At 43.5% G+C, this 16,500-nt stretch overlaps 1 protein-coding gene across 10 annotated transcripts in view; it reads right to left on the bottom strand.

Annotated features, from left to right (window-relative positions):
• Nucleotides 1–16,500, bottom strand: part of ARID1B (AT-rich interaction domain 1B) — a 335,632-nt gene that overhangs the window by 147,750 nt on the left and 171,382 nt on the right. For 6 of the 10 annotated variants that reach the window (XM_040598764.1, XM_040598762.1, XM_040598768.1 and 3 more), the window contains exon 5: nt 64–105. The exons of the other annotated variants lie outside the window; for them this stretch is intronic. In XM_040598764.1, the coding sequence (XP_040454698.1) occupies nt 64–105 (42 nt within the window). The remainder of the gene's footprint in view (nt 1–63; nt 106–16,500) is intronic. 10 annotated transcript variants of the gene reach the window in all.

Below are 16,500 nucleotides of genomic sequence, written 5' to 3'. Positions count from 1 at the left end.
ACTTCACATCCAGTAATATAAATTGATGGGACCTATATAACAAAACTGCATCAAACTACACACCTTGTGTCCAAATGTAGCATCCTCGGAGGCCAAGACTTCAACCTGAAATTATAAGGAGAAAGATAATTTCAAATTTAGCCACCATCAAGACCCTCTCTCTCCTGAGCACAGCACCACAGTCCAGGCAAAGAGATCTGTAAATGAAGATGCCAGTTTGGGTCAACCCTAGGAAAGAGTAGGACACTCTGAACTAACAGCTGACAAAAGAAATCCTCAAGGGAGGAAACTCCAAAAATATCCCTCAAGGCACAAACAAGGTTTCTTAACTGAAACGACGTGAAAAGTACCTGTCAGTGTCCCAGAATTTACTGTACTATGGCTGAAACACCGTTCTCCATATGGAGTTTTGGCTACACCAAAAAGCTGCCCGAGCACAACACAATCTCCCTGTAAAAACAGGCTGGAAAGATCTGAATCTGAACTCTTCCCCTCCCATTATCTTCTAACCAGGCTGGGTAACTCCTGCACCAGCACCAAGTGGAACAGCCCTGATGGGAAACTGCAGAAGAGGTCTTGCTTGCAGGCTCCTGTCCTGCCTTGAGCATACCAAATTCTTTGATAACAGTAGAACTTGGGGAATAAAAAATCCCCAGGCAAAGGCCAAGACTAGCCGGGTGCAAGATACAGTGAATGTTTGGAAGCTTGAGGAAAGCAAGCTGCTCGGTCATCTAGTGGTGCTTCATATCCAGCTCCTTGCTGGTTGCCACATACCACACAGCTCTAAGAGTTGATGTTCGCTAATCTGGGACAACAGGCAACAGACACACTGATTTTTCATCAGACTCCTTAAAAATACTTCACACTTCAGCACCTGTCACCTGAGAATCTCGGTGCTTTTATGAAATCTAATTAATTAAGCTTCCCAATACACCAGTGAAATAAGAAATGTCATCATCCCAATATAGAGGCAGAAGAGAAAGGCAGAAAGAGGTTAAATAATTTCTTAGTAGTCATATGCCAAGCCAGGGACACGCTCAGGAAAATAATCCCAGATTTCTACTCCCAGGCTCCCAGTTAACAACTAGGAAAGTCTCTATTTCTGTGATTTACATCCTATTTAAAATGCCTACTGCTGCATTGTAATTTATACAACTAGTATAACTATAACTAATGTATCTAATCTCCAGTTTAACTTAAGAAGAGTGAAGGATTTAAAGCAAATCAAGAGGGAAAAAAATGAATGTCAAGTTTCAGCCTGAAGCACGTTATAATGCCAGAGTTATAAACCCCTGAACAAGAGGGTTTATAATGGAAAGGCTGATAAACTAACAATGACGGCAGCACTTAAATATATTTATGTCATGATCTAGCAACATATGGTATCTCTTCATCTCTAAATTAAAAAAGGGAGGGAAAAAAGGGGGGGAAGGGAATAAAGCATTTATAGGAACTAGGAATAAAAGAAGAAAATGAACCTGAAGTTATCCAATTGTGACCTGTCCAGCTGATTAGGAATGGCAGTAAGAGGCTACAAAATAGTATCTCATTCAATAGGAGGTAGAAAAAAAAAAAAACACAAGTAAATAAAATCAATCTAAAATGATATGTATTAGCTACTTATATTAAGCTTCTAATCCTTTAGGCACTTTATAAATATTAAACAATCAGTCCTGGTGAGACTGATAAATATCCATAATATATTTTACAGATGAAGAAACAGACAGAGGGTTAAGTGACTTGCCCAGGGCCAAAAAGAGAATAATCAGCAACTGTATTGGAAGTAACTATGACTGCCTGTCACAACACAGTGCCCTACTCAGATGCTCAAGACTTCTGAAAAAAGTCATTCCAACACCTGAAGCAGTCTGGTTAGGGTTAATGTGGTACCCCCATCTAAACTGTGGATGCTCATTTTTACTAGGCTTACTGTTTTGGTACAACATCCAACTCCTGTAACTAGACAGACCCCAAGTGCAATCTTGTTCAAAACTCACTCAAGTTTTCTCTATCCAGGATTGCGCCAGTCACACCCCCTAGATGTTGCCTCCAGACCCATCAATGTTTATTACTCTGCTACACTAGCTGTGGAGATTCATTAGGAAAACTGGAGCCTTCTTCTGTGTCGCTGGGTCCCTTCTCTGACTCTCTCCTTGACCCCAGCAAGGCTGCTGACTGCTTGCCAGCTCCAGTCCACCCTGCCTCCCTCACCCGCTGTTCCCTTCCTCCTCCTCTCCTTCCCAAGCAGTCCCAGCTCTGCTAACGTCCCCAGCCAGCCTGCCCAGAGCTGCCTGCCCTCTGCCCTGCATCCCGCAGTGCTCCCAGCTGCAGGAGCACACTGTGGACGGCACCGAACTCCAGCACTGACCCAGCGCAGATCGGGCAGAGCGTCCTTTGTTCGGGCTCCGCACTGCTCCTCGTCTGCAGAGAGGCCACCTCACCATGCGGGGACCTTCGCTGTAGAGTACAGTGGTACTGCCAACAAATGGGTTGTGCTAATTAAGCTCCCGCTTGCTCAGGGCCAGGAGAATGCTCAAAATTGCCACAGTTTCAAAATACATGAATTAACATGGCACCACAATCTGCACATTTACAAAATTCAATCCCCCTCCTTTTCACCAAGAAATTGAGAAGAGGAACAAACTGTGACATCACAGAGTAAAGCAGGAGTTTTTAAGCTGATGTAACATAGGCTTAGTCTCTTTTACATATAGCAATATTTTCTTTTATGCTTAGAAATGTAAGGCTTGCAGAAAGTAAAATGGTTTGGAGCACAGCTATTAGTGTAGATAATAATTCTAATTAAAAAATGCTATTGAACAGGTCTGATAATGCCACTTCTGTTTTTCCAAAAGTAATCACACCACTTCTGTGATAAATACTTGTCCTCACCTTGCAGATGATGCAATAAAACATCCTCTGTATTCTTTGTTACTACTGTGTTTACCAGTGTACTAGTGTGTTAGTCCATTCACCTCTTTGTATAAAAGGAAGCTAAGATCAGTAAAAGACGAGTAACTGCTGACACCATAATATACACAATATAAAGTACAAGATGTGGGACAGTGTGAGGTTTTCCGCATGCTGAGTTTAAAAAAAAAAAAAAAAAGCCAAAATGCATTACAACCTAGGCTGAGAGGACACCCCTCTAGTGGGAATGAGAGTGTACTTCAATCAGCATCCACATTCCCCGAGCAGAAGAGAAAATTTCCTTAAGAATCACGCAAGCATCATCTTTCTTTTAATCAGCTTCAAAATATATCACTTCCATTCCAATAAACAAAAAAAAGCCAAACAAGAGATTCGCTATTGCTTCAAGATAATCAGACATTAATTGAGAACTTCTCATTATATACTTATTTGTAGCAGCTAAACATTCCTATTTTATTTGTCTGTTCTGACTGTACGTATGTAAATACATTATCTTGGGCAGGGGGGCGTTTTTCTTTTACAGTGAAAAATTCCCTGCATCATTAAAAAAAGCAGACTTGGCTCTTAAATGAAGCACTGTTCGTTTCATGTATCTATATATCTATGGAACTGTATCGGATTCAGCAGCTTTCCCCTCGAGGCACTGCTCTGAATCTTTGCTTCAGTCCACTTTCCACTCCTCACAGTAGTGTTATAGCTGAATGGGCCTGTTTGCCCTATATTTTACTTCTGCGTAAAAGCAACTTTTAACCACTGTTCATCGGTGTTTTTTCCAGTTTATCACAAGAATCAAACAGCCTTTTTGCTTCTAATAAGCAATCCGAAACCACACTACAGTATCCTGCAATTCTGGGCTAGAAGGCTATTGTAGGTGGTAAAGGGTAAATGATGGGGTAGTAGTCCAGAGAGCGAGCATTGAACATACATGGTAGGTCAATCACATGAGACACAATTAGTGGTTTAAGCAGGAGTATCCCACAGCTGGAGCACACTTGTCCCACCTGGGCAATGTACCCCTCCTGGAGCCTGCTCCCTGCTGCTGGCCCCTGGCCGAGGCACTCCAGGGACCAGGAACTGGGGCTAGCCGAGATGGTGCCAAGAAATCTTCCAGAACCTCTCCAGTATGTGACCAAAATGAATTTCCTACCTCCCTACACAACCTACATGGTCTCCAAAATGGGCGGGTGTGGCCAAGACCACTACTGCTTATATAGTATTCTATAATTTCATAGTAGAATAAATATAATTTTACAGTTTTTTATTTTACAAGATGGAAGAACTCACATATGTGCTCTCATCAGCCTGGAAGGTCCCTGATGAGTAACGTGTGGAGTACCCTGAAACAAGTCAGGGAGTACCCCGAGTCTCTTTTTGTCAGAAGCAGAGACTTACTCAGTGTTTTTGTTTTGCTTTTCAGTAAAGGACTCGCACAGCTCCAGTTTGACAAACAATACTGCATCGCAACCAGGAGACTTACAGTGAATCATGCAGAGAGTAATTTTTACCTCCCTGACAAAGAGAAAAGCTGTTGAAACCTAAGATCAAAACCTTGAGGAGCAATGTTGAACAATACCCTTTTGGAGCAGTTGTACAACCTAGTGATCAGATGACACAAGGAATTATTATAATATGGTCTTCCCCAAAGCCATCCTCGGCATCGATTCAGTCCTCAGCTCAGTCCAGCTCCTCGTCTCATCAAGACTTTGTTTGAGACAGGATTAGCTGAAACTGAGCAAGAGCCATGGGAAGTGGAATACCATTCACAGGAGAAATTGCAGCTATGCTTCATACCCAGACTGTTATCCAAACAACAGAATATGAGGCAGTAAGTATGCAAGGACAAAATAACTGACTCGCAAAAGACATGGGTCACAGAACTCCTCTCCATCTTTTTTGGGGGCATCTGAAAATAAGCACTAATAATCATTTCTGGTGCATGCTGATTCCTGTATAATATCCTGTTAACACTAATGCTGAAAAGGATCATTGATCTACATTTAACTACCCAGGCAAAAACTCCCAATACAACACACACTTAACGCTGCTCTCAGACTTGGGTCAGAGCTTCTCAGAGTTCATCTAATGGAGCCGCTATTTGCAGCTGGCAGGTGAGGGGGTTACAGCTACTCTGGCAAGGAATGCAGTAGACTGGAGCAGCTCTGATCAAGACAAAATATTCTGCACGGGCACTTGCAGTTTCTGTGGGTCACACAAGAGAATCTGCCCAGCTGGCTGCAAATTTTATAGGCTTCCTATTGTCATTTGTTTGACATTATTATTCTAGGAAAATTATAGCACAGGGCGTCTCTGATACCTAGAGGGTTTTTGCCAACTGCCAGCTTACTCAAAAGGCATGCCTCTGGCCCTTTTAAAATATGCTCAAAACAAAATAAATGTGTATGTTAATACTTGCATTTTGTAATACTTTTGTTTTTCCTGTTCACTAAAGATCCATCACATCAGAAAGGACTCTCTTCCCCACGACAACGAAATCGTAAAAGAATGAGAAAATACTGGTGCTCTCTCCTCAACTACTGCCAAATCACCCTCTTGCCGTTGGGGTGCACTTCTTGCTCAGCTGGGGTAAGACAAACCACATCACACTGCCCAGTCCATAATCACACCGCCTGCTCTTGTAACCCACGTTTGCCCTCCTGACTTACACCGGACTTTGTGGCAGGTGGGGGGAGGCTCCGTAGTCCCAACAACTTATAAATGGGACTCACTAGTCCAGGCGCAGAGCAATGCAAATGTAGCTCCAAGTACTATTTCCACACACCAGTTTTGCTGAGCGGTCTATAGGAAATAGCCTGAGTAGCGTGAAATGCGGAGGACGCTGTAGTGCTTGGTGCGGGTATACCCTCATAATCCCTTTCTAGCGCCTATTCTCAGCTTCTAAGGTTTTCCCATCAGCCCACCCACCCACACACCACCAGTTCCAAAACTGTCTCTTTGAAAACGAAGGTGACAGGAAGTTAATCCAGTTTTCATTTTTCAAAGTTCTTAGAAAGTTTATTTCAAAGATGAATATGGCTATAGTCATTCGTATCTTCACAAAATCCAGCCTAACTAGCCGTAGTACCTCTGCCCTTTGCCTGCCTTTTAAAGTAATTTAGGATTCAGCAACTGTAGAAGATGGTTGTCCTTCTCACTGGAGCACGGACAAACCTAGATGACCCACAGGAGTTTCTGGCAATTCCTCAAGGATTTACTGAGGGCGTACACAGCTTTTAACACATGCAGAACTGTAGGCATAAACTTTGGTAACTGCAACAGCCCGCCCTTCTCTTTTTTTCTGCTACCTGCCACCAGTTTTGTTTATTTTTAATGGCAATCATGCATGTACTTCAGGCTGGGGTTCAGCTCTGCAGCAAGCGAGGACTGGGCACCTTCCCTGGGCAATCCTTGAACAAACACACCAAAGACACACCTTTGTTATGACCATGAATCTATGCCTGAAATAAAGGCATGAGAGTCACACTGTATAAACCTCATTAATTACAGATAGCTCAGCCAAATTTTCCTCACATTCTGCACTAAGTCCATCGAGACTTACTTACTCAAGGCTTTTTGGTTAAGTAAATGCCATCTCTTCACAGTTTCACCTGTGCAAAACCTGGATACAATATGACCCAGTTCAGGGCAGTTATTCATTAAATCTGGCATCCACTTTTTCTTGGACTTTACCTTTATTTTACTTGTTCTTTATAGTATCTGTCACTGATCTCTTAGCTCACCACGTCTAGCAATAATGAAGATCAGTGTTCTAATTTTTGGAGTCACAATTTTTAGCTCCAAAAATACAAATTAAGTAACAAAATTATCTCTCTTTAAATTACAGAGTAACTTTGAGTGCTACTTTGTGTTAAAAAGGTTTGAGAAAATGTTTCAAGAAACTATGCTGCAGCTCAAATTGCTTATTAATTCTCCTCATTCTCCTTATTAGCATGTACAGACAACAGTGGCTCAAGGACGCACCTCGCTGAAGCAGCTCTGTACTTGGTCAGCCAGTGTTCGAGATAAAACACAATGATGCTTCATGTTCTTAAAAGCTGTTTAGTGGAACAGATCTGTCATGCTCATATTTTTAAACTTTTTCTTAAATGCTAATGCTTTTGGGGATGCTGATTTACAACTATATCATTCACATCTTCGGCATTGTGCCCAACACACATGGTTGGATGTGCTATTGACTAACCTGCTGCTGGTTTAGCCTCCCATTGCAAATATTTTGCAAAATCCTGGGAACAAGGCCAATCCCCCAGAAGAAAAAAAATTAGACTCTCGATATTAGCTAACTAAAAGCAATAACTGTCAGCCTTGTGCGATGTAATACTTACAACAGAATTACACATATTAGAAGCAACTTGGGAGAAAATAAGTTGTGCGCTATGGGGCAGTTCCTGTAACCTCAAAAAGACATAAAGGTAAAAACACATTTAGGTCTGCACCAGGAAACAACTGCCACAAATCCCAGATAAACTGACACTTGGGATTCCGTACATCTCTTCTCAGCGCATGTTCAGTGCAGGGGAACCTGAGACCTACCTGTGAGCGCGCTCCCATCCCTTCCAATTCTGTGGTAACTTAATGCTCCATATGTACCATATATACAGCTGATCAGCAGCGAATTCATGACTGTAACATGTTCATCTGCTCTTGTCATTAGGAGATGAAGCAGGTAAGACACACACACATATATATATACACAGACATACACATGCACCTGTTCTTTTTCCTCTGTAAACGTGTATTCATCATCCAAATCCTTTAGTATTTTTCTATCATACTGTTTTTCATATATATAGGCAAAGAGTGTAACATACAATTAGTTCTTTCACACCAGAACACAGCATGAAACACAGTAACTGCACTGAAAATTAGCTTTTGATATTTATTTGTTTGACAATGTGGAGATCAAAATGATTGTTGTACTTAGACCGAAATCTCAGAGCAGTCGCTATTTAATTTCCCTTAAGAAAAGAGTGTTAGATATTATAAAAAAAAATTTCCAACCTTTCATCCTCATGCATTCTAGTATGTGGGAAATCCTGAAAAACTGTCATTATACCATGTGACATAAGCAGTGACAATTACTGCCACCGGTAAGCCTTTTATTTAGGTATTGTGTCTGCGTCTTTTCTAATCCATTTGTACTTCTTACTCTCTTGTTCCAACACCATGATTTCATCATTTCATTTCCCCATTTCCAAGACTGGGAATCATAAAACCTTGTCGACCAAAGTCCAAGGCAAAGTGTTTCTACACCTGCTGCCTTTGTGCACTATCACACCATTAGGCTGTGAGGAGGCTGTAAGGGGGGTCTTGCTACAGAAACACCGAAAAACGTTAAACCTGCAGCCCTCTACTTGTAGGGCTGGAGGTTCTCACTGCCACAGCTCAGCAACCCAAGGGGCCACTTGAACACCCCCCAACAGCCCCTTTCAGACAAAGCTGGGTTGCTTATTGTAAATACAAGATGCCATCCACCAGCACCTCGAGGATGGTACTGAACAGCTGCAGTGCCATAATGCTTTTAAATAATCCAGAAAGTTCCAGAAAGGCATGTTTTAAAGCCACCCTCACCAGCAGGGAGTTTTTTTGCTGCTTAAGGCCGCAACTGCAGAGTACTCCCCTGCTCCCTTTTCCTACTTCTCTACATAATTACAGCCCATACCACCTGTAAAAGTGAAAACAAATACAGTCCTAGCTAAAACTGCACATCTTAACAATCCTGCCTAAAAGAAGTCAAACAATTTGCAGCAAAAACTGATGACAAGTGACCAAGGACAAAATCTTTACAGAAACAAAGCTTCAAGTTTCAACTCTACACCATTCTGTCAGCAGCTTTCTTATTTAATTGAGCCCGTATACAACCAACATCAAAGATACTAAGCTATTTTGTGCTGAAAATCTTGGAAGCATGTTAGGAAGAGGTGGCAAACAGAAAGGATCTGTCAAAGGTAACATGTATCAAGGGCACCAAGCACTGTGAAGGCAGCGTTAATTATCTATGCTGAAAAAGAAAAGGTGTTTGAAAAACAGAAACTGTTTTCAAAAGGTTCAACATATTCCTATTGTGTTCAGGAGAAAAAGCTTCCTGCACCTTAGACAACATTATTTTGGGTATGTGGGTTAAAAAGATTTTTTGAGGCAAGGAGGCACACAATGTAGGGAGCACTCTGTTTCAGAAACAGGGTTTAACTTAAAAGCTTTACTGTGTCTCACAATCAATTCCAAACATAAATTGCATTATTTATTCCTACTTTTAATGGAATGGATAACTTACACAGCCTAGCTGAATCTGAAATATAACAGGAAAAAAACAACACCATTTTGAGCACCTTTCACAATCTCCACAGTACTTTCAACTCCTGCTCTACAAGGACTGTTTCATTTTTCCTTTTGCTTTATCTGAAAAAAGTCGTACTTTTTGCAAATAAAACACCAGTAAGCAAAAAAGTCACACCAAGGCAAAATTTATCACCAGAAGACCTACCCTACATAGAACTTATGTCCTTATTAACTTTTTTTTCTAGATTGTAGGTGGTTCTACTCGCTCACAACCGAGTTCTGAGTCAGGAGAAGAAAGTGATTCTTTATTACATCTATGCTCCCCCATCTCAACCTTCCCTCATAGGACTGATGTATCAGGATTTTCTAAAGCATGATTTTCAGAAAACCGGTTCACACAAAAACGACCCTTTTCAACTTTAATGGGGAAAAAATATCAGAACAGATCAGAAAGGAGATGAACAATTAAATGCAAGGAAAGCCTACACCTCTATAAGAAAAAAAAAAAAAAAACCAAAACCAAACCCCCCAAAAAGACTGAAATTTATCTCTCTGAAGAGAATTAAACATATTAAATGTATATCTGATATTGCATACTCAGCTAAATTAATGTTGCCATAGCAGCGTGATATGATCAACAACAGAACCACAGTGGTCCATGCAACTGTAAATTACATGGGGAAATGGCCTAAGCAATTGCCAGCAGGGATGTAACAGGCTCTCAGAACCTGGTCTCTACCTTCCCAACTAGATAGAAAACTCTGCCTGACACCCCCTTCTCCCATTATCAGCATCATGCCATACACAGAGGGTGGCTAATACTGATAATATCTGGGCAATTCACTTGTCAGATCCAGAGCACAGATTTGGAAGGGATGATTTGCACAACAAAGTATCAACACACCTGGCCGAATAGCCAAACAGGAGGAATCCCCTGGGTAATGTTCTGTATTTCATACCTTAACTTGAAAAGGTAAATCTGTGGAACAAGAGTCAGTTGAACTACATGATTTTTGCCAATGACCTGATCCTTTCTCTTGAATATTTTTAGGATCACCTCTCCATGAGGTTCAAAGATTGATAAGCACTCGTGACTGGATTAACTGCTTTAAATATTATTCAGATGTCACAGCTGGCCAGTTTTTGACCCTTCTGGTATCAGGATTTAAAGAGTTTACTGGGAAAGAACAAGTGCTCCAGTCAGCACCTAACTCCTCCACCTCTTCCAGCTCACAACAGCAATACACCTCAGAACTGAAGGAAAGCTGGCACTCAAATCTAGTCCAGCTTTACAACGAACATTTCAAGGGGGTAGGTAAAAATAAAAACATTCCTAGGAGTCACTTCCATCCAAACTAGGGCACATAATAATTAAAGCCTAGATAAACTGACAAAGTGTTAGTGTTTTTTTGCATTTTACTAGAGTCCTCTACCCACTGTAATAGAGAGAAGTGAACACAAGCCCTAAAAATATGTCCTCTAAAACCACGTTCCCTGATTCGCATGCACAAAGCCTGACTTTGCATACAGGAATCAAACAATCAGGTTTCTCAAATGCTTGAACTAGTCAAGCAAATTGGGACTTTTGCTCACCCAAGCAAGTGCACAATGTACGATACTGCAGACCGCTTCAGCATTTCACTTTTTTGCTATACCCATAAACAAAAAACAACCAAAAAAGTAAGTCCAAATTCTTCCAAAGTTAAATTCTAGCTCACTTATAAAAGCTTGATTAATTGCAGAATCCTGGCTTCAGAATTCAATTACATGTTAGAATATTAAAAATTCTAGAGTCCATAAACAATGACTATAAAACTGCTTATAGCATTTTTAGTATTTTATTTTAATACTGCAATATGAACTATAAATGTTCTTTCCCCCCCTTTCTTCTTGTTTGTTTGCTGCAGTTTCTTCATGCAAACAGAACAAGAACGACACTCAGGGAAAGAGGAGAGGAGAAAGGATATGGCAGGCTATTGACACGCCACCTCCTCACAAACTCTGATTCTTCATTGTGCTCTATGCCTGTTATGTGAATTTTATTCTGGGTCTATAAGGGTGCTTCTGGATAATTACAGGATACAAGCTAGCATTTTTTTCCCAGCCTGTCTCAATTTCAAAGCCCCCTATTCATGCTTTTATTATTATTCAAAGTAAAATAGCAAAACAAATCAATTGCTAACAGCCTTGTGCAGTTTTCTAAACTTAGCATTTCTGTACCGTGGTGTGCATATAAGGTAATATTCAGTGCAGCAGTACATCTTCAGGCACGAGAACCTGGTATAAATCCTCAACTTCAATGACCATTTTTTGTAAGGATTTCTTCTTTATGCACATACATATTGCATGGTTAGCCTAAAAAAGAGGATACAGCAAGTACCCGAATAAAGATTTTTCTTGTAACTTTTCCTGAAGAACTAAACCTCAGCATTCACCCTGTTTTCCAATTACAGTATCTGCACCAATTATAACAGTAAGCTGGCAACCCTGGAGACTTGTTTTTTATACTTATTTTAAGCTCATTTTACTCAGAATGTAAAGAAAGATTTGAACTGCAATCTCAAAGGTGAAAGGCCAGAGTTTTAATTTCTGAACTGTGCAGCCCTGGCAGGTCTTTTCAACACTTACATGTTTTGTGGAGTCCATTTTGTTTGTTTCTGTATTTATTTCTACTAAGGTTCCCCTTCTCCCTTAAAACAAAGACCATATCACTGTACTTACAAGGAAGCCAGCCACAGTTTTGCTGCAACTCATTTGTTATGTCTCACTCTGAGTTTACAAACAGCTGTCCCATACATCTCCACTGGATACAATTTTAGGCTAGACAGGGGAAACCCACATTACTGCTGCCCGAACAACATAAACACAGGAAGATTTTCAATCAATCATTTCATTAATAGGAACATGCCTAATATAAGGGGAGGGTGTTTTGGAAGAAAGCCTATTTCAGAGCCTGAAACAGTCTAATTGCGCGGTATTGTTCTTGTGCTAGGCAGGGCTATGGAACGACACTCTCACAAACCAGATTTTGGTGCTGTGGTAGATTTCAATAAAATAAGCCTTGTTTCTCCAACACAAGTGGCTTTCAAGACCACTGACAACTTCGAATTAAATGGTAAACAGACGAAGTAAGACTTGCACAGCGCTGGCATTCATCTCTGCTTTGATACAATCAGGCCAGTGCCCACACAACTGTATTTCTAGCACGACCATTATTTCTGGTTTTCTTCAAGTTGTTTTACCTGGGAAACAGCGTTAAACACAGCAGTTACTAACACATTAATTACTTTCTCTTGTTCTCCTCTGTGCCAGCCTGTTGTCTGTCCCCAAACACATAAATGTCTAGAAATAAACTGCTTCTAATGCAGACATTTCAATGTTGTCATGTTTTTAGAGGAAAACAATACAGCCTCCCTTCTCGTGTTTGGAGCATCCACACACTAACGCCTCAAAAAAGGAAAAAAAGAACACCCCGAACACTGCAAGGCTTTTTTTTTCAGGGGGGAGGAAGAGGAAGAAGCTATTCTTTGGTCCTCATTTTATTTTTTATTCCTCAGTAATAGCTGTCCCTTCATCAAAACGCTCAATTTACAATCGTGATCTCAGAGCAACTTTTACCAGTGGGTGTCAGTGTAACAGTGTAATGATATAATGGGGGGAGGACAGGGAGAAAACACGTGAAAAAACAAAGATTAAGTTTTATTTTCAAATGTCATATTTCTATTAGAAGTGAAGAAGGAAGATGTTTCCTCTCAGAACCTATTCCACTGAAGATTTATTCTGCAAAGATTCTCTAACTTTGCACGTGTGTGTGTGTTAACGTGCCCAAAATAATTCATTTCCACTTTTGTTTTCCAGACCTATGTATGTTCTGTGCGCATACACGTACACACACGAACACAGACACGCAGTAAATGTCTGGTATATAAACCTTTTCCATCGTTTTGACAAAGCGAGACTGTCTCTTTAATTCAAATTTCACAGTGAACAGTTAAGAGGCTCTGTGGACCCCAACTTATTAACCTGTGCCAATTTAACCAGTTATTACTCAAGAGGTTCAAAAACCTAAAAATAGGTGTTAATCTGTGCAGAGTGACAGCAACTAATCAGTACCTGCCCTGTCACAACTTCTGTCCCTCCTACTCATTAAAAGGGGGAGACACAACAGCACACGGGGAGGGCAAAAGCAGAGTCCCATGGTGGGGTTTTGTTGGTTTATTTTTTTTTTATTTGCTTTTGTCCTTTTGGAAAGAATGAAAAAAAGTATATTTGGTATAGTTCAATTTGAAAACTTGTTTCCATACTAGCCAGCAATGGCTTCCTGAAATCAAGAACTGCTTGAACATCTACCAAATCATTCTGTCGAAGTGATAAAATCCTTCATTTTTACTTGCCATAAAAATAAAGAAGCTTTAAAAACACTGGCCCTAGCTTCGAGTCTAATTAGACGAATCTGAAGTTTTAAACATGTATTTTCAAATGTTGTTACATTAATTAATAACCTGGTTTGGAGTCTCTCCCCACCAAAGCAACAAAGGTATGTGCGTATACCTGCGCAGGTACGTCCTCTGCTTCGCTTGCTTGTTTCCCTTGAGTCAGCTGGTCCTGCGCATTGGAGATAACCCCAACAGTCACAGGCTCACATACTCAGCTGCCTTTTATTAATATAAACAGAATTATATGGTGGGTGAAAAGCAGCCCAAGTTGCAGATGAGAGATTACAGGCTGCTGTGGCTACGGGGACAACTGTAGCTCTGCCCCTAAAACCATACCCTAGAAAAGTGGATTTTTAAAAAAAAAAAAAAAAAAAAAAAAAAAAAAAAAAAAAGGCAGTTGGGCCAGCTCCTAACTAAACTGTCGAATAAAAATAAGCACTCAAGCAGGTTAGGTCTTTCCGTATGTAACTCGCACTGTCCAGGATATGCCTGATTTTGTTAAAGAAATATTTTTTCCGAGTAAGCCATCACGGGCAGATTTGCAGGAAGTACCAAAATAATGTAAAACAATTCAGTAAAGCCATTGTCAAGGAAGTAAACAACACTGCGTCGGCTGGGGATGGGGGGGGGGGGCCTTTGCGAGCCTCGTCTGTACGTGGCTGGAAAGGGGAAAAAAAGGAAAGAAAAAAGCCCCCGAAAGAGCTTTCCCGCCCGGCGGGCCGTGGCGGGCGGCGGGGAAACAAATGGCCGCGGCGTGCCGGGCCCGCGCCGCCGCCCTGCGCCCCGCTCCCGCAGCTGCGCCCGCGCCCCGCCGCGCGCCAATGGCGGCCCGCGCGCCCCTCCCCCGCCGCCGCGCGCCCAGACCTGTTTTTGTCTGCTTCAGCAGCAGCGCTCCAGCCCGCCCGGCTTCCTCCCCCCCCGCCCCCCCCCCGGCCTGATTTTCCATCCCTTTTCAACCATCATCCACTCATTTTAATTACGCAGAACGAGTTGCAACTCATCCAGCCTGAAAGTTACATTAAAGAGAGCGAGAGAGAGAGAGTGGGGAAAGAGGCCGGGGGAAAAAAAAAAAAAAAAAAAAGAGAAACAGAGAAAAAGCAGTTGAGGGTGGAGTTACAGCCGGCGAGGGCATGACAAACAACGCTCCCTGCCTCACAGTAAATTTTAATGCAACGTTTTATTTTAAGCTTTCTCCGAGGTCAGCAGAAACTGTCCCCTCCGTGTTTCTCCCACTCTCCAAGTCCTCTCAGAACAAGATCAGTATCTTTGGTGCCTATCCCTTTAACACACGACCTAAAAAAGGAAAAGATAAAAACGAAAATAGAGAAGGCCCGAAGGCCCAGCAGACCCCCGCCCCCAGCCCCGCAGGCAGGGGCGAGGCTGGCCTGTGAGGAGCGGGCTCCTCTCCACGAGTTTCCAAGTTTCCATATTTAGGCCGCCTCCAGGTTTCGCTGCTCTTTAAGCCACTCTGAAGAATTAAACAAGGGCCACTAAAAGCCAGGGAGGGAGCGGGGGGGGGGGGGAAGGGCGGCCTTCGGCAAGGAGAAGCCGCCTGCCATTTGCCTCGGCCCCGTCCTCCGAGGGGAGGGTGTTTGCCCTCAGCACGCAATCCTCCTCAGCATTTATGTGGATTTACAAAGGCACATCTGTGCGTGTTGGAGGGCCAGCCTGACGTGTTTTCTGCTCGCAGCAGCTGCGGTTTCTGAGGAAACAAGGCTGATTTTCTAGTCAGGCTGGAAGGGCGCTTTTTCCTCCCCCCCCACCCCCAAGCGCCTACGTGCGGGGGAGGGGGAGCGGGAACGGCGGGGGGAGGCGAGGAGAGTCCGCGCCGCAGCGGAGCCTGCGGAGCCTCCGGAGCCGGCGGGGGAGGGGCGGGCCGGGCCGGGCCGCGCGGGGCCTGCCGGGAAGCTGCTGGGGCTCGCTCTCCCGAGGCGGCTCTCGGTGTCGCAATCCCTTCCCGTCGGTCCTGGCTTGGCCGTTTTTAATGCCACCTTTGTAGTGGCGCGGCTGTTGCGTGAGGGCTCAAACTGCAAAGGGGCGCCTCGCATGGTTGGCCAAAAATCCCGTTTACTCCTCCAGTTCGGAAAGAAAAAAACCCCACACCCCACACACCCCCGCTTCACAAAGTCCTCGCACTTTTTGGTCCTGCGGGGTCGATTTTTGCACTTTTCCCTCTGCAGCCATCCCCTCCTGCCTCCCCACTGCCCTCCGAGGGGGCTGGCTCCTCGAAGGCTAAACAGTTAATTTAAACCCACTCCCAATTATTTCAATCGACGGCAGATTTCCAACGCGATAACATTTTGCAGGGGATGAGCGCATCTGAGCGGGAGGCTGTCCTCCCTCACGTTTCCCAAGTCCCTTTTCAAAAACCCGGCCCTGGCAACCAAGAAAAATAGATAAATTCCCGTGCCGATGAATGATTAACTCCGGCGCTGACACGCAGGCCAGCCCGGCGAGCGGCGGCGGCGGCGGGGGAGGAGGGCGGGGGCGGCCCGCGAGGGGCCCGCGCGGGGAGGCGGCAGCGACCGGCCGCCCCCTCACACGGCTGGGCCTTGCTACACACGGCTGGGCCCCGCACACACACACGCACACACACGGCAGGGCCCCGCACACACACACGCACACACACAGCTGGGCCTTGCTAGGGCCTTGCTACACACGGCTGGGCCCCGCACACACACACGCACACACACGGCTGGGCCTTGCTACACACGGCTGGGCCCCGCACACACACACGCACACACACGGCTGGGCCTTGCTAGGGCCTTGCTACACACGGCTGGACCCCGCACGCACACACACACACACACGGCTGGGCCCCGCGCGCGTGCACACACAC

Source organism: Falco naumanni, chromosome 6, assembly GCF_017639655.2.
Source record: "Falco naumanni isolate bFalNau1 chromosome 6, bFalNau1.pat, whole genome shotgun sequence".
Taxonomy (NCBI): domain Eukaryota; kingdom Metazoa; phylum Chordata; class Aves; order Falconiformes; family Falconidae; genus Falco; species Falco naumanni.
Note: the sequence above shows the minus strand (reverse complement) of the source record. Positions and strands in the feature narration are given on the sequence as shown.